This window comes from Genypterus blacodes, unplaced genomic scaffold (genome assembly GCF_046128005.1).
Source record: "Genypterus blacodes isolate CSIRO-AG114 ecotype Tasmania unplaced genomic scaffold, CSIRO-AGI_Gbla_v1 ptg000045l_1, whole genome shotgun sequence".
Classification (NCBI taxonomy): domain Eukaryota; kingdom Metazoa; phylum Chordata; class Actinopteri; order Ophidiiformes; family Ophidiidae; genus Genypterus; species Genypterus blacodes.
The window spans coordinates 1274111-1293808 of NW_027466858.1; the positions used below are offsets into that span (position 1 = coordinate 1274111).

Genomic DNA, 19698 nt, shown 5'->3' on the forward strand with positions numbered 1-19698 from the left:
ACTGGCCCTTTATTTATTTACGTTACATCACAGACAGGCTTAGGCTCAACATTTTTCATATTTTTTTTTTTTTAAATCATGATACCAACCCTAATACCATATTTCATAAAAAGCACAAAATATGTAACATTAGCCAGGAAGTAAATATGACATATATCACATCAGGTATCATGCCTACTTTTAAAATCCCAGAGTGGGCGCGACTAAAGATTAAGACAACCAGGTTAGTAGAACAGGCACAGTAAGTGACTGGCCTGTGACCTCTGACTTAGAGAGAGAGAGAGAGAGAGAGAGAGAGAGAGAGAGAGAGAGAGAGAGAGAGAGAGAGAGAGAGAGAGAGAGAGAGAGAGAGAGAGAGAGAGAGAGAGAGAGAGAGAGAGAGAGAGAGAGAGAGAGAGAGAGAGAGAGAGAGAGAGAGAGACACGTGGGGCACAATGAACCTAAGTACAGTCGGATAAACATTCAACTGCTTATCCTTATCCTACTAGCCAACCGCACAACTTAGTAGCTATCAAAGCACTGACACACACATGAACACACACACACACATCCACATCACATCATCAGCCTTTACATTTTGACTATTTGACCACTTGAGTCCTTTACTATAAGCTCACAGGACCACATATTTGCAGTCTGCAGCAAAGGTCATGCAGCAGTGTCAGTGATACAGAGCAGTCTAGTCTACGGCTGAGATAATCTCATACAGTCAACGTCAATGCTGTCAGCTTGCACATTAGTTCATATTTAAGGTTTGTTGGTTCAGTTCTTGTACCTCCACATTGTTAGCGTCTTTGTCACGTCATTGTCTGAGAAAAGGTTAAACCCAATTTCTAATATGCCACAAGGTAGTGAATTGCCAGTAAAATCGCATTATTAATGAATCCTCCAGCAGCGCAAAGGGTAAACTAATCATCCTTACAGCCTGACTGCAGCTGGGAGTACAGTTACTGTCCTCTACTTTCTTTTTTACACAGGGGAGGATGGGTGAAAGCCAGGGTTCAGTCCATCTTCTCTGACTTGAACGCATGGAAATTGATAATTGTTGCGATTCAACAAGTGGAATCTCATAGCAAATGTGTCAACAACAATTCTGAGTTTTGTTGTGTTTCTGTGATGCATTTATAGCGATTTAAAGAGAGTTATGAGCATCAAAAGAAGCCTGTGCGTCTCATACAGTAACGGCACTTTATATTGATTCACTTCTTCAGACACACATACACAATAAACATGTTCTCAACCTTCATGTTACAGGTGAGAAAATATAATAATAGCCATAATAACACCGGCTCTCTCATTCACACGTTTCCCAATTCATTTACACACCTGACAGCAAATAAAGCAGACAAGGGCAAAAAGCCTCACTTCATTCGTAACTGAGAGAACCAGATTACACACATTTGTCAAAAACTAAAATATAAACAGTGTGTGATTTTCATGATGTATCTCTCATTGTTCCAGCAAGAAAATAAAAGCTTCAATCAGAGTGACAGAAAGAACAAGAGTGAAGACGAAGAGCAGACAACCACTAAGGCCCATGGAAGGAAGAGGGAAAAGTTGGAGGTCAGCCTGTGAAAAGTCTTTATCTCCCTTTATTCCTCATACATCATACTGTAACTTTGTCATTTGTGCCAACAAATGTTCCACTGTGCATCAACATCATCATCTTCCTCATCATCATCCCCATTCCCCTATTGAGATGTGTCATTCTGCAGAATCAAACAGTTCAATTTACTTCCACACAGCAGGTCACCGCTGCCCCTCACTGAGCCTAAGTGCTACTAATGATGACTATGCTAAATAGCTACTAAATGAGCCCTTTAACATAGGAGGTCCTGGGGTTCCTTTGCATATAATCATCAACATCTTTCAGATCATTATGGTCAGAGGTCAAATTAGGTGAACATCGCCGCGTGAACTAAACAAGGTGGCAATCAAAACAAGCAGCAACACTAATTTGTTCCATCATCCACCAGAGTGGCACACAAGTCAGCATGAACAACACGAACAATGCATCAAACTCCATATTCAGTCTTTTTTTTATGTGGTTTTATGTCCAACAAAGAATGAAATACCTTATGTCTACACACACACACACACACACACACACACACACACAATATGCCAAAGTTTATTCTAACATGTCCCGGACCTGAAACCATGAATCTAAAGTATTTTAATGAAAATAATAACAAATGGCACCAAGGCACCGTCAATGTAAGAATATGTCTTGGGCCGGGAAATCAAAACAGGAAGACGTTCTTAACTAAATCCATACAAAATACATTTCTGTCAAAATAACAAACAAGGATATTTTCAATGGACATCCATGTCCTCACTGGTTTGAAATCAATCAATTGATCAATAGATTGCCTTGTTCTTCCCTTGTTCAGATCAGGTTCATGACCACAAACTAACTAATCTAATACTACTAATAATACTAAATTCTACATTGTAATGTTTAAGGACACAATTTCCCTATGACTGGAGCATAGACACCATGACAAATGAATGCATAAATAAAGCAAAATCTGAACATGTGTACTATTGCATCCATTCCCTGTGCTTAAAGCAACGTCTCAAGCTTTGGTAGGGTTGAAGCCTACAATAGAAGAATAACTTCAAAACATTGGAATCAGAGGTCATGTCACTGGATTGTTCCAACAAAGCCAAAGAAAAAATGATGAAAATAACAAGAATGACAGAAGAAAGAAAATCTATTCCACGGACAAATATCGTCCCAAGCTGCAATGACTAGCCAACAGAAACAGTCCTTCCACAATAGCAGACAGAAAGTACTTAGCAGAGAACAGCAGAGTAGCAGAGAACAACTTGCGATACACAACACATTTTCTGAAGCCACAACATCCAAGTCCATTTTTATCACGCTTGACCCTCTATGTTAGAACTGCAGGTTGCACGTTGTTCAGTCATCCAAAATCCAGCATAACTGTAGAAACCACTGTTTGTTTCAAGCTTATTTCGAGACCACACCGAGATCTTTCTTTAAGGGGAAGAGCCAAACAACAGCAGAGCTTCTGCAGCCATACAGTAAAATAAGTGGCTTTACCGCACCGGGCACATCTGTACATGGAATCAGACTGGGCCTGACAATTCATTAGATTTATCACTGATTCATCCACTTATCTGAGCTCGGCATGTAATTTCACTTTCCATCCATCCTACCTGCTTCAAACCACAAATTCCCATTTAGCAGCCTGTGTCAGACAGCCAGACTAGAGTCCCACAGGCGGCCGGCACTCACATTCAATTTCAGTTAGCCCTATTAAAGAAGGCTACCAAGCTAGCTAGCATTAGACATCTGGCCTGTGTTCATCTAAAGGGTGACACGCAATCCGAAGACCCAATTTCTCCCGGGATTTCCTTAATACATCTCAGAGGTTGGTGCCTGCCTGTGCGTATGCTGCTTGGGTGACAACTTTGTCCAGGCAAAATGCCACATTTCCAGGGATTCATTCAAACAGAAACACGTTGTACTTCATCCAAAGACTTTCATGATCCCAATGGTTAAGAATTCCTTTTGGTATTGGAGTAGTATCTATGCTTGTCATCATCATATTTTTAGTACATGCATCATCATCCATCAACCATTTACTAGTGTTCAGTCTAATAAATGCTCTTCTTGTCTTCATGACACTGGTTCTGGTCCGGTAAACAATATGTATAAAATCATGTGTTTCTGGTTTCAAAAATATTACTGCTAAAATAATTACTGGTGACAGGCACAAGCTGAAAATGATACAAGAACCATAGCAACAGGATGTTACTCACAACATGAAGTCTTGTTCCCAACATGGCTGATCCCCACGGACTGTGATGGTGGTGCTCTTCACATTCTGCACTTTTAAAGTCACATAGGCGTTGAACTTGTCTGGAAAAGACAACAATCAATCAATCAATCAATCAATCAATCAATCAATCAATCAAAATGTCATGACACTGGAATTCAGTAGAATATTTAGTGGAACACTTATAGATTTTTTTTTATTTTTATTAAATTATTAAATTAGCACCTGTAGTCCCTGTAAATGTTACATAGTCATCAAACAAAATACAAAAAATACGTAGGGGTAAGCAAAGTGAGAGGCCGTTCAAAGTCTGTAGCCAAGTTGTGTGTACAGAAGTGTAAATCAGTCTTGTATAGATCTTCTCAGGCTTTTCACCCACCTTTACATTCATCTTACTGTGATTTGACAGTAAAGCATAACCCTTCGATATCTGAAGCTACATCTAGCTGATGTAGAGGTTTCAGGCTAAACCCACCCAGAGGAGGAGAGGAAGGCCTTTTTTCAAGCACACGTCTACATGATGATAAGACTAACAATTCATGAAAGTGCATACTATTTCATTTATTAGTAAGGCATTACTATAGAGAAGAAGCCTGAATGTGAAAGCCACAAGGCTTAAGGGAGGACATGCCACAGAGAGCAGAGAAGCTACATCGTGCGACAGCAGTGGCAGAGCCTGCGGGGTTAATAGGGGATAAGACTTGAAATGCTTCAAGTCCCACAGCCTATTTTCCCCCAAGAGAGCAAGGGACTGGATCACATAATGGGACTCCCTCTGATTATCGAGATTCTGTGTGCCTCAGCAGCCACAAACCTGAGGAAAACCATTTACAGCTCATTTCTCAGTAAATTTCATTTTTCAAAAGAGCGGCGAGGGAGAAGCCTTAAAAGTGGTATGAATGGAAACTGAGGCACTCTGGCTTCTGAGACGAGCTGAGCGACAGCAGCCACAATTACAGGTGACACAGACAACTCTCTGAATGAAATGAAGTTCAATTTTGTATACCCATTATTTTTAGTGAATTAGGAGTTCTGTTGCCAAGTGAGATGTCCGCTATTTCAAAAACCCACTTTTGATACAGAAGAGTAAACCAAGTAAAGTTTGCCATGTGTGATGGAGGTCTACACCATATCAACCATCAAACCACCACTCAAATCTGTTTAATCACTCTTTCAGAAAGGTTTTACAGTATTTCAGCAACAGAACTGTCAGTTTCCAACCGCAAGGGTTTGACCTGATGAAGACCAGTTAAAAAGCCGAACTAACACATCTCTCTTACAGGGAGTGTTGTTGCTCCGGAGATGGAAATACTTTGATTACCAAAGCAAAATCCCCAAATTAGACCCACAATGTATTAAAGCAGCAGAAGCCTTTTCTCATCATTTGTCCTAACCTGTGGCTCCAGCGTCACATCTTTATTACTCCATTTCTATATGATTGAGGTAAGCAGGAGAGTTAATTTCACTCCCTTCCTAGTAATAAACTTTAGCCTTTGTTTAGGTCACAGCTCCAAAGGTCATGGTAAGATGGAGTGAAGATAATAATAGCTAAAAATCCCAACTGTAGAGGATTAGTCTGAGCAGAAGAAAAATGATGAAACAAGCTGCATGTGGCAATAATTGTTAAGACACTGCCAGCAAGAAGAAAAAGCATCATCACATAATATTAAAGAAGTAAAACAAAGTGAGTTATAACAAATGACTTCTTTGATATTTGTTGACATTTTGGTTTCAACTTCCGTCGTTATATCACAGTTGATATTAAGGTTGTTGATGTTGTAGTTATGTGTGTAGCGTATGTAATAATGTGTGAGGCACTCGAGGATTGTATTGCGCGTCTGCCATCCTCAGCAATAGAGGTGTGAGAGAAGAGCATCACTAGCTTAGCAGCTGCAAGAACGCCCTCTTGCGTGTATGCACTGTTAGCTTTCTATTGTAAAGTGTGTAAATTGACAACAGAATGGTGAAATGGTGAAAGAAAATGGTGTTTTTGTCGTGGACAAGACAGAGTCCAGGTTGTAATACATGCATAAATCCTTTCTCACTGTCTGGCTGAAAAGTCTCATTATCAGCTAAAGGAAAAATTGGGTTTTAGTATAGGATAGAATAATATAGTATGCAGTATTTAGTTAATTGCTAAAATGCTAAAACCACTTGTTCGATCATCAAAAGGACCCAATAGCGAAAAAAGTTGAATGAGCAATAGCTGAATTCATGTCTTTTTTTAAATTCTAATTATTTTTGGAGTAGGAGTTTTATGAACTGGTAAAACGTACCAACGATCATAGCCACTGGATGGTTTTCGAAGATGAGAGAAGGAAGGATTTCAATGACTGTCTTTCGTTCTGTGTCTACCTTGACTTGTCAAGATTAAAATTATTATGAATCATTTCCCTTACTTTTCCAAACCATTACAGATTTCATGATTTACCAAAACAATTCCAGACCCAGAAAACACATTTTTAAATTGTTCTGTAAAAGCACAACCAAACTTTCAGTTTCAAAAAGGATCATAAAATTGACATTAATGTTTGGCTGTGGCAATCTGATGATGGATGATGTCAAAAACAAAAAATCATCAACCTCCTTGGCCTCGCTTTCCAAGGATCCCTTCTTCTATCTTCTCCCCCTCTCTCAGCAGAGTTGAGGGGCCGAAGACAAGGGGGTGAAAGGGTTAATCGAGAATAATCAATCATTCACTTAAGAAGGTTGCCAGGTCTGTGATTAAGGTGACAAGGGAGGTGGCAGGGTGCAGACAGACCCATTTACTGCCTGAGCCAGCGTGGATAAGGGTACATACAGAAAGAAAATGGAGAATCAGAACTGAACAACAAACCTCACACACACAAGTGAATGCCAAGAGAAGAGATCCAATCTAAATTTGGTTCATCTAAATGTGATACTACTATGATACAACAGGGGTTGTCATGGAAGACCTGCACAAACATTTGGTTTCATCTGTAGACCCATACGTACACACACACACAGACACACACACACAGACACACACACACACACACACACACACACACACACACACACAATCGCCTCGTTTAATGCAAGGCAACTACAGTAGCTGCAGTGAGGCCATATCCCAGCATGCAGCAGGGCCCTCCTGGGGAGCAGCCGGAATCATTCATAATTAAGTGGAAATGACTTGTGAAAATAAATGTTATATTCAGTTACACATGGACGTGTGCAGCGCGACCAGGCGAGATGACATTTACTAGACTGTCTGCAGTAATGAATACTCTCCGATGGGTGTCGCGGGAGGGATGAGGGGAAGAGGAGGCTTAAATGTGAAGGAGAGAGAGAGAGAGAGAGAGAGAGAGAGAGAGAGAGAGAGAGAGAGAGAGAGAGAGAGAGAGAGAGAGAGAGAGAGAGAGAGAGAGAGAGAGAGAGAGAGAGAGAGAGAGAGAGAGAGAGAGAGAGATAGAGGGGAACAGATGCACACTGTACTCTGGCTGTACAGCAATTATGTCAAAAATGTGAGTGAGACATATGCCTGAAAGCAATTAAGCTAAGTTTAACCTTAGTGGTTCTATCTGTATGCTTTTGGGGAAAACAAAGTTGACACCGAACTGTTACTGCAACTGGAAACAAGCAACAGAAAGAATGGAGCAAGAGAGACGGGACTCAGGCTGCGCTCACATAACCCTCTTCATTAGATCCACATGATTGTTTGATTGCGATCAGAATTTCCTTTGCATTCATCAGGTGCAGCGGCCAACACCATTACTGATGATGAGCGTGATAACAAACAGGAATGACGACATTATTTAGCTTAATTTCCTGCTCAAACACACCTTAGCACCGGGCTTTTGTTTGGGGCTTACAGTGCATTATACAGTTCATCAGTAGAACCAAAAGACAAGCAGAGAGAAGGATGGATATCGAGATTAAATGAAAACCTTAGCGCGCAAAATCTTTCAAACAGGAACGTTTGACGAAGAACTCCTGCTGTGTCCTCATTACTACTTGATGCTCCTCTCCACATTTACCTTTCCACAACAAACATTCATTAAGGTTTCACCCCAAGCAGCCCCACTGAACACTTGTAGTGCTTAAAGCCTTGCTCAATGGCCTCCAGCAAGATGTATTTGGTTGTTGGATGCAGACTGCAGAAGTGGTATCATAGTAAAAGAGGCCAAATACAGAGATCCTTACAAATCCATGACATGATAGAATGGCAGAGGACTCATTCATATGATTATCATTGCATGAGTGACACCTACAAGTCAGACACGACACCCGCACAGAGGAGCAGGAGCTGGGGAGGATGGTGTGAATCGCCCAACCTCCCACTCAAGCTACAAACCCAAATGAACTTCCCAGATGAGCTGTTGATGCCACTAGATTACTAAGCAGCATTTCTCATTGCTGCAACATTATATGAATTAAGTAAATAACATCTATTCTCCATTGAGTTTACAAACTTTCATGATGTCAAGATCGCTTATGTCTGAAGATATTTGTCATTTTGATTCCCAAATAGAAGTGAGTTGAGTGAGAAGTGAGAACATGGTCTCTAACAACTTGAATGTAGCGTAGGGGCTCCATTCAAAGGAACAACCGAGAACTCCGAAATGCTGGAACTTGGAGAAAACTATGTCACTCACCTAATTTGCATTTAACTTTTTTCATTCAGGTGTATGGCACATACATTCTGTCCCCAAGTATGAAAAGATACTTATCATATCTTCCAGGAACAGTCACTGCTGTATCGTTCTCCTCCACAGTGGCCGTATGCTGCAACTAAGATAGCAATGCTTTGTTTCATAAAACAAATTCAACAACTCTATCACTTCCTCGCAGATACATGATGGTTATGTTGTCACTTCAGCTGATGCCTCAGTCAATACAGTGTCAAATTAAAGTGACACATAGAGTAAAACAGCCAACATGTCTCCAGAGTCGTCCACCACCGGGGCCTCAGGGACAAGGGCCTCTTTGGGACAGCGACTCCCAGAGGCAAAGAATCTATTTGCTTCCTATTATTAAGATAAATCAGATCATGGTCGTCAAACTGGGGCAATAGAGTGGGCCAGACTCTACTAACTAATAACCATGTCAAATGATAGAGCATTACTTTGAGTTTACTCTCCAACCCCAATGTGAATGGGTGTTACAAGCCCTAAGAAAGGCAGGTATGTCATTTTCTGTTGAGGGAAAAAGGTCAGGACTCCGCTCAGAAGTGTTACAAGTAATGTAAAAGCCATTGTACTTTTCCCTTTGCTTGGTTATACAAATATTCTTTATCTATTTCCATCATTCAAATCAATACCGACTGGAATAAAAAAATGACCTGGCACTTCTAAAATGACTCCGACTGTATGATGGCAAATTCATGTTCATGATTCCCTGAGAGGCCCGATCAAATCTCCTCCACCCGATTTTAAAATCTGCTTGGCACTCACAAGCCAGAGGCAGCCAATGACAAATGATTTTCTGGGTCTGGAGTCTGTCTGCGGATTTGTCTCCATCTTCTCCTTTATGTGCGGATGACACATTGTCATTTCAGCCTAGCAGGTGGCCCTTTGTCTATGATGATCTATTGATTTTCCTCTCTAGTCCTCAAGCTTGATTTGTCATTTTCCTGCTCATCACAGTTGTTCTCCTCTCATCATCGCCTGGAGAAAAGATGTGAGGAGGAAAGTTGCAGCCGGTAAAAAGGCATAAAGGAAGAAAGGTGGAGGGACAAATTGTTAAGTATGGAATGGTGGTGACAGCTGGCACATGATGTAGCCAAAGTCCCACTTTGACTGCATGATTGTTAAGCTGTTGTCCCCAAAAAAAAAACCTATTTAAGTACCAACTAAACGAAAGAACTAACAAAAGATCTGCACATTGTTCTATTATTGACCCGAAAATGGTCTGACAAACATTATACAAGGTTAGGTTGTGCTTTGTTGTAAGTTTCAGCATTATATTACAATTTTCCTGGAAAAGGCTCTTCACACTGGTAAACTCAAATCAAGAGTCTGATTGTGTAACTTAGGGAGACCTTTGCTGTGACTGAAACAGTTACAGCAGCATGTTGATTTGGAAAAGACAAAACAAACAGAGAGGCGATGTGCTCTTACCTGGAGGCCCATGGATTTTGGCTTTCTTCACTAGAAAAGAAACAGAGAAGACACAGGTCAGTCTCAAAAGTCCCAAGAAAGGAAACGCAACAGAAATTCATGACATATCATCATTTATATATGACATTGATGTAATGGGAAAATTACAGGTTCAAATTCACTTCAGTTCAGTCGCGTTGATTGAAAGACTTGAGTTGCAATCAAGATTCATCAATCAACACAGCTTTATAAAAAATACTAGGATAGAGGTTTCGCATCCCATTGCTCTGCAGTTTTAAAGGAGACCAATTATCTGCCGTGTCAGTTGGAACAATTGTATGAGACGATGCGTGCTGCTAGTGACCGGGAGTTTGGCTGGTGGGATAATCCCTTGGGGTTTATGCCTTAAGCAGAACTCAAATTTACCTCACACTGCTGCATTTGATTGTGAGTGACAATGAGGATGGGCAACAAAGAAATGACGAAAGCCCATTTCTCAAGTACCCTGAGTTAGAGAGAGCTAAAGGTTGTTGCTGATGGAAGTCATGGCTATTTTGGGAAGCGGTAGTTTGATGATCACATGATGACTTTTGCACTGGATTAAACCTGCTATCCAAGCTGTGTGAAAGTGATTATGTCATCTTCATATCAATAATCTCAACCCAATGAAGAATCATTTCTTGGATGACCACCACACCTTTCAGATATCGGTTGCAAAGACCTATTGTTATTCCATTGTGCTGCAACATAGATTTTTTTATGTTTTACATTTAAGTTACGTCTGTAACACTAGTGCTCCTTACAGACGTGCATGTAGATGACGTCGTACGTGAAACAAGTAGAAGCTCAGCTCAGTGGCACATGGCCTTGACGAGCAACTAGCAATAGCAATGGTTGGTGACATGTGGCTAGAGATTTCAACTATAAGAGGGGAAGCTGAAGATTGGTATTGCACAAAGAACATCAAACAGAAACAGCAAATGTCCCGTAGTTACACGCAGTGTTGCAAATTGGCAGACAGAGGCAGACAGAGTCCAAAGCAGAACCCTTGTATTGACAAGAACAACAACCATAGTTAAATGCAGACAACAGTCACACACAATTCAGTGACCACACTTTATCATCCCAGACTCTAAACTAAAACCTTTTTATGGTCTTTACTTGCAGTATGCACAAGTGGAGATCCTTTGATATTTTACAAATCTCTGACTTATCCCATCACATATTCTCCAACAGGTTAACGGCCGTCGCAATTCTTTTCCATTTCACACAGTCCTAGCAGCAGCAGACTTGTTTTGGAGAATCTTAGTAGTATTAATTTTTAAAGCTGAAAACGTGTCTCTATTCACCTCATCACAGCCCAGCCAAGTACCAATCCAAGAAAGCTGGATTTCACAAATGAATAGCCGCCCTGGCGGAAGCTTTGGCTCTTTAAAGTGAGAGTGACATTCGCTCAAGGGTGAGAATAACCAGGAGTTATTTGTTTGTTAATTAGTGAAGGCTCAGTTTGTGGAGTCTCTTCCTGTCAGTGGCTGAGATTTCCGCATTATTAATCCCAAGGGACGGGAAAACTGTTCAACACATCCGTCACGAACAGGGTTCGAACCTGTGCGGGGAAACCCCATTGGATTTCGAGTCCAACGCCTTAACCTCTCGGCCACCGTGACTTCTTCTTCACACAAGATTGCATTGTATCCATTCCGATCAGGACGTATTCTGCGTACCCCTTGCATTGAGAGGCATAAACGTATCCAAATACAGACTGTAAGAAGTGAATGAAGTTCTCTGTCACTAAGGTGTTGTAAAGGCTGTAGGGCTTTGGTAGTTCACCTGTTTCAGAGGAAATATTGCCTCCTAAGGTACTGTAGCAAGTTACAGGGAGGGTATTTACACTACCAATCATAAAAAGACCATGTGTCAATATCATCCAAGACCCATTGAAGACAGAAGCCTTATTGATGTTAATGGAGGTTTGTATGAGCTCTCCATGATTGCTATTTTGGTTTCTCAGAGAGAGAGAGAGAGAGAGAGAGAGAGAGAGAGAGAGAGAGAGAGAGAGAGAGAGAGAGAGAGAGAGAGAGAGAATGGGGTGAGAAAAATAACGTTTACCATTAGGGTTTGACATGTTTTTGCTGTCAAATATAACGCTATCCTCCATTCCTTGGCTCAACTGCTGTTCTTCTGGAGTGATTTATTATTTGCATGAACCACAGGAAAAATGAATGACATTCTATCTCACAGAGACGTGGCCAAGTGTAAGTCAAATGTGTTTAGACGATCGCATAGCAATCCAATCAGCCCAAGACGTACGAAGAGACTGAGTATAAATACCTCTATGTTCATTTTTCTGAGTTGATGATTGATCCTTCCTGAATGTGTGTAAAAGAAAGGGCAACCTCCCTGCGGCGATCACATTAGTCTTGTGGTTTTCCCTATCTGATTTCACTTGGGTCTACTAACACCTAAAAAGTCATTAAACAGAAGCGCCGGACCTGACATGCTCAGCAGGCAGTGGACAAGAGCAGTGTCATTACAAGAGGCCAGACAGAAGCTCTATATTTAGACCCCACTCTTTCAACTCACAGTGGGCTCAAGAGTATGCAGGTTGGCAACCTGGTGCCCGTGTCATTAACCCTCTCACTGCCACTAAACCACAGCACAGGAAGACCCTCTACATCTGAGTAATTAAGGCGCATTTGAAAGACGAACCAATGCCACTAGTTACTATTTCACCATTTGCTAAGATTTATATTAAGCTGAATCGTTTCTGATAGTGAAGTTTACCAACATTTCTTGCAAATAATGTCACAAAATCTCTCTCCAAACTTATTATAATATTCTCTTTTATTAGTGGCATCTCCTTGTTTTACACTTTGGTAGATATTTTGCTTAAAAGAAAGGATTGTGACTAAAGAGTTGAAGTTAGTGAAGACTTCACTCCGTCTCCTGCGTGTTTGTCAGATGCAGCATGCTGAACTGTGACACCATGCATTCCTCACAATACCGTGAGTGATTACAAATGAACAGAGATTTATTCCCCCTGCTAGGCTCCTGCCTCACAATGATAATGAGCCAATTAGAGACACCTGAGGTAGTCCAGAAGTGATTTAGGTAGGGGGGGCAAAGCACTTAAGAGTTACTTCAGAGGGTATCATCACACAAAAACAAATGTTTACCTAAACCTTAAGTCTTAACTTAAGTTCAGAAATCTCATTGATATGTACTTATCATGTTTGGTAATTCATGCTTTTGCACTGCAGCAACCAGGAACCATTTTAGTTCAAGAATTATAGTTTGTAATTTAGTTCCAAACCTCTATTTCAAAAGTGCACTCAACAATAAGTGGAACTGCAGGAATGTGGACAATTTCAAGCAGAGAAGAGAACCAACAAAAAGATCTCTGGGGCCGGTATATATAAACAAGAGAGAATAAGGAAATGAAAGGCTGAGTGGTTGCAGTGAGAAGCAGAGGCAGGAAACTCCGGGGGAGGCGGCTGGTGGACAGGTGGAGGATGACAGCTGCATTAGTATGACAAGAATAAACCATAATGCACAGTCATTACCCAGCTCTCCCCACCATCATAATATTCATTCTTTTGATCTTGTGCCTGTATTTTTGTAAAAAGACCCAGCGTTCACTATCACGAACAGCAACTCTTCTTATTTCGACAAACAAAGGAGAATAAATCCATGAATAAATGGACAGCTGGGGCCAGATGGGGTCATTGTGATTATTATATCACAATCCTTTCTCATATCCACGTGAGCAGGGTATTTATCAGTATAACTCATAATACATCCTGTGCATCATCACTCTGACACTGGCCACCCTTCAAACCTAGTGAATATCATCATGTTTGATTAAACATTGTTTTTTTAATTGCAATAAATCAGCGGTAAGAGGGATAGAAGACGATTATCTTCCTGTGCTGTATGCTTATCGTGACCTTGTCCACGCTGAATACACTTTTTAAATCAAGGTTCATCTAGTTGTTTAGTTATCTAGGCCACTGTCACTGCATGTTGTTAAAGCAGCAACGGTTGATAGTTGATTTGACTCAAAATCAACAATGATGTTCAATGTGTCAATGTTTGTGCATTTCAGCCTAAAGAAATGCGGGGTTGTGCACTGTAAGGTTGTGTACCACGTGAGAGAGAGAGCACACAACATACAAACACACACACACATACACAGAGGCAGGACAGCTAAAGCAGCAGATGGCCACAGGATTACAGCAACTATCCCCACCCCCTCTGCCCAGACATGCTGCTGGAGCTTTACTTCTGTCCCTGTCATACCGACACACTGTGTTTTTAAAGATCTGGTCCTTTTTCACCTCCTCTCCTCACCTACTGTCTCCTGTGGCACCTGGCTGGCTAAAAATGCTTTCAGTCATTACCAACCAGATGAATCCAGATGGTTCAATTAAACAACGAGTCAAATCCCAACACCTCCAGGCTGTGTGCAAAGCTACCAAAGGGACAGAGCGACCGAATCAAATCAATGCAAAAAATAGGCCAAATCATCCATTTCTCTTTGATAGGATCTGAACAAACTATTTTCTCTATCCTCAAAATCAGAAAATTTCAATTCAATCAGTTTTCATTTGAATTTCTTTCCTGGGTAAACCTTTTTGAGCACCATGGAATAGAAGACTTAACAACTACTGAAGGGGCCTTTATAACCCTGCCTCTCCTCGGCCGAGTCTAGATGTGGATTCTTTTATCTGCCTTTGTTGAACGCACTTATTGGAAGTCGCTTTGGATAAAAGCGTCTGCTAAATGACCGTAATGTTATGTAATGTAACGTAATGGATAGAAGTGCACTTTTCTCTGTTTTTACATTACACAGCCCGGTTTTATGGTTTTAGTTGTCTTTCTCTTTGTCTCTGCTCCTCTCCTTATGTAAAACAATAATAATAATTTTGTCCACAGGTGAATCATATTTCCTAGGTCCCAATTAATATTTCTTCCCTTTTTGGTTTTTCTTTCTCGTCTCTCCCCTTCTCTCTGTATAAAAAAAAACAATCTCAAAAATTTCCCCATTCTTCCTTTTTACTAACTAGACTAAATTTATCCATATATACAGTTTATTAAGCAAATTATAAGGAAGACACCAGCTCGGACAATGTGCATAATGGAACAGCTCCTGAGGAAAACAAGCAGCTTTTTCAAGTTAGAAATAAGTAAGAATTTCTCTAATGACTTGAGTTACTTGCACAGTATAATTTCCTGCTTGTACAAAATGGTAAAGTACATAATTCTTGAGTACCAACAGTCAATATTAGTGAATAATGAGGACATGGTCTGATTGTTTAAATATAAGCGATACATAAACAATTCAAGGATTACTGATTATTACAAAAGAGTCCAACTAAAGATTAAGAACCTCTCATAAATGTATAATGCTTTGGTTTGCTATGGTTGTTTGTATTCAGTCGGTCATTCTAGACATGAACTTCGGCTTAAATGTTTGCTTCATCCAGGCTTATTGTACAATCAGCAACAGTTTAATTGCAAAATGCGACACCTTACATGCATAAACATTTATTTTATGATGGAAGTTCAGAGATTGTGAATGAAATTTCCACTTCCCTATTCTACTTAAGATAAAACTCTTCTTCACACTAGCCTGACTTCACATTCACCAAATGATGCAATACCATTATACTATGCATTTTGCCACTTCTCCTTGCCACCCATAAATAGCTGAGTGTGGGTACTGACTAAGCTGTGACAGTGACAGTGTCCTCCCAGCCTCAGCTTTTCATTTTGCAGAAACTCACTCCACCCCTCTGCCAGACATGAAGGTCCTTGATAGAACAAGAAAGAGAGAATGAGGAAAATGGCATCACAGCTCTCAAGGAACAAGGAAGTCACTCTACTGGTTCTATTTCCTCAACTGAGATGGAAACTCTACATTCTTTAACCCTGAGAGAGTTTATTAACCATGCCAAGATCAAAGACCAAATCAACAGCTACACTTAATTTGGTCAAGTATGAGCTTTGTTAGATTAGACAGGGGATCAAGGATAATGTCCTTATAAGTCACCACACTTTCAATGAAGTACTTGCATGTCAGGTATGTTGGAGAGAGGAAGATTTGAAGCTTCTCTGTCTCACACAGTTTCTCTAAAAGGACTTAAAATCAAACTTCAGCTCCCATGTTCTCCTGTGGTGCGATTAGCGTTCTCACACAAGGCTGTTAAGCTCAAGAGTACAGAAGAGAAGAGGTGACATCCCATGTTAATAAAAATAACACAGGGTCATGACTTATTAAGGCAGGGAAATGAGATTAATAAATCGTGGCCATGAATTACTGTGACACACGGCTGCGCAATTGTAATGCATTGTGGGCACAGCACAGTAACTGAGTCCTGACTGCACCTGATCCTGCTGCAGGTTCTATTCTATGATTCTATTAATGAAATCGATGAGTTCCTCTGGCTCAGGCGATGTGGAACAACCAGGCCCACGCTTTGATCGTGCATTTAAGGTGGAGCAGGCTAAATAATGAAGTACGCTCGCCTCAACTCCTCATGACATACTGCCTATACTCTCAGGGATGACATCGAGTCAAACATGGCATATCAGGAGTCCATGGAGTCGGGGTACAAGTGCCACTTCAAGAGCCAAAGCCCATAATACAACCTTGCCTCCATAGGAACCACTTTATCGTATATGCGTATTCTATCTATGTCCATGATGTCATATCAGCAACATCTGAAGATATGGTTCATTTGAATATGAGGCTCTGTCTTGGCCATCCGATAATTATCTTGCATTATTTTTTATTAATGCAGATGTCAACTCTCCTCTCCTGTACAAAGCCCTTCTGCAGCTAATACAGCACCATATGTATCACAATTTTCACAATTTTGTTTAATTTCAGTTCCTTTTATGAGTTTGGAGCCACTACTATCCTTTTTAGGAAGAAGTAAACCGCAGAAAAATAATTCTGTGTCCCGATTTCTCTGTCAAAAAACACTTCTATCGCCTTTTTAAAACGTTCTCCCCCGATGATTCCCACTTTAAGGGAGGCCAGCTGTGTGGCCCTCAGTCACAAATTATTGAAGACAAACCAACACAGGGGCAAGTAACAGTGGACTTCAATTGAGAGGAGCTCATTTTAAAGCCAAGAATAGAGATAATTAATACTTGTGAACACAAGCAACACTCTCCAACAATCTCCAGAACATATGAAGCAAAGTGGCAGTATTTTTCATATATACACAGTATAATGCCACTTTTCCAAGCCTATTGTGACCCAGCTGCACTTAACCCCCTCCACTGCCCAAACCCTCACGCCCATCTCATCATATTGGAATGCAGGAGTTTGGTAGCCGGGTGTTCAGCTTCAGGCAGCATCAACCATGATGAGAAATGGTCCAAAGCGATGGGTAAGAAACAATACCCGAGGGGCTGAGAGACAGAGATAGGCAGACAATAGTTTGATGGTGGGAAAATCTATCAACAGTTATGTGGCAAAGAGCAATTTCTAATCTGGAAACGAGCCAAGAAGTCAAGTAAACGGGTTGTATTGTTTCCTACATTCTTTTTTTTTTTATCCTTTACCTAACTATATTTATGTGAATAAACACACACACACTCTTTTGTTGGCAACAATTCCCTTCTCGTACATCTGTTTACACATCTTCCCGCACACCGAGTACAGCCACATTCCCCTGCTGCCTCTCGCTAAACAGCGTAACACGTCAAGACCAAGAGTCAAAACCAACATGTCGCCATTCACAATCCAGCCTTTCTCATTGTTTGTGTGTTTTTGAAGGTCTTGATAGATTGAACAGAGGGACAAAAGGATTACATCAACAGACTCTAGTTTAAGACACAGCCGCTGTAATACTGACCATATTTACATTACAACAGTATTGAGAAAATGGCTTTATTTTTCTTGCATTAATGAAAACTAATTTGTGAGGCTTGTGGCATCACTGCAGGCGACTGTACAAATGACATCATATCCTTTTCCTGACTGGCAGATGGAAAAGATTTATTCATTACACTAATAGTCCATATAGGCATATTCAATGTGACTTAGGATAAGAACAAATGTATATATTATATCACCCTTTAAAGTACAATTAAGACACTCAAACAGACTGAGAGATTAGTGCCAATTCTTTGAAGAACACTTACTGACAAAAACAGCCACTAACTTCCTTGAGATAACGATCAACCAGGTCATCATTTGGACTGAAAAGTAGTCTATTTTGTAACCACATATAAGGATTTATGCTTTTTACTTTCACGGAATTAAATGTCAGAAAGTGTTTTAATTTGAAATTCTGTAACTTCTGATGGAATGAAGTAAATATTCCTGTAAGTATATTCTCACTAATAACCTGCAACAGTGTGCCTAAAGGTAAACCGGAGGGGTCAACCTGGGATCATTTCTTAGAAAAACTAACTTAATCACATTCTGAAATATCTTTAAGTGCTTCCTTAGCTTTCAGAGACATCCTCATTTAAAGTTTAAAGCTTGCATTTTCAGTTGTTAGTCTAAATGAGACAATGGAGGAGAGAGAGACCTCTTACCTTTGACACAGAGCAGTGACATCGCAGCGGGATTCTGTCGCTCCAAAGCCGGTGAGCTTTCACGGAGTTTGCCGCTTAGCCGCCTGTTGCTCCGCAGTCATTTGGCTTGTAAATGTCGTCCACTTTACACCGTGTTTGAGAACATAAAGCTCCAGACCGAGGCCAGGTGTGTGTGACCCTGTGTGTGGCTGTCAGGGCGGAGAGACGAGATGAGCGCTCAGACTAATGGATCAAATCCACCAGAGAGGCGGCTCTCCTGCTGCCTTCACTGACCCCTGGAAAGATAGAAAACGGCAAAGACCGAGAATCTGGCGATGGTTCCTGTCCAAAATACAATCAAGCAAATGAAAGGAATACAATTCTTACTAAGCTGGCGTTTCCGGAATAGTTCATACGTGTTTTATTGCGAATTCCTGATGACAAATGAGGAGCTTTTTGTTTTTAGAATTGCAACAATACAGTATATGTACAGCTGTGGGAAGACGCTATAGACCCACCAACGCCCCCTTCTGGTGCTGTGAGAAAAAACAACAGGTAAAGTAACATTGAAGAGAATGAATGAATCCAGGTGGCATGGTAGAAAAGATGAAAGCAGTAAACCCTTTCCTTTCCTTCCACTTGATAGAACCTAACTGAAGCTCCTGCTGTAAGTGCTAGGAGACGTCTTAGGTGATTCTCCCTGTAACACAATTAAACATAGCCAAAAGGGATCCCCATATAAGAGATATTTCCCAAAGGAGGCGATAACCTCATCACATTGTTCACATTATAATTGCTTCATTGGAATAAATGTCCCTATGCATTGTCTGAAGACATTGATACACGTGACAGTGACATAAAAGGACACACCTTGCTCTCATGCTTCTTCAGTATTTTGGACATTGATGCTTTAATGAGGACCTTCATCTGCACCAATCAAGGCCTCACTATGATACAGTCTATGATGTTTTATAAGATGTATTAGAAGGATTTTCTTTCAACTTAATGTCTGCATCAACTCATTGTTAAAAGCCGATAGCTGTTGGCTTGCATTGGTTGTTACAGGGGATTGTGTTGATGAAGCTTTGACCTGATATGAATGTCCCTATGAGACATGCTGTGAAATTGCCATACTGTTCAGCACCAAGTTTCAATTGTTGTTACTCTGTCGTGATTACGTGTCTCAGGGTTTTTGAGGACAAAAAGAAAAGCAGTAAAAAAAGTATATATAACACTAATTCTGTTGATTTATCTGTTCAAAAGATATCAGTGAATTACATTAAATTAATGCC

General features: G+C 40.6%; 1 protein-coding gene and 1 non-coding gene across 2 annotated transcripts in view; both read right to left on the reverse strand.

The window, feature by feature from the left end:
- LOC143000175 (uncharacterized) overlaps positions 1 to 18678 on the reverse strand; it is a 102533-nt gene extending 83855 nt beyond the window's left edge. Inside the window, exons 1-3 of the mRNA XM_076149405.1 lie at positions 18428 to 18678; positions 9893 to 9922; positions 3793 to 3892 (exon numbers count right to left, since the gene is read on the reverse strand). Coding sequence (XP_076005520.1) covers positions 3793 to 3892; positions 9893 to 9922; positions 18428 to 18449 — 152 coding nt within the window. The 5' untranslated portion in view covers positions 18450 to 18678. The remainder of the gene's footprint in view (positions 1 to 3792; positions 3893 to 9892; positions 9923 to 18427) is intronic.
- trnas-cga (transfer RNA serine (anticodon CGA)) lies at positions 11457 to 11538 on the reverse strand. Its single transcript has one exon. It is a non-coding gene; the product is annotated as a tRNA-Ser (tRNA).
- Positions 18679 to 19698: the final 1020 nt, after the last annotated feature.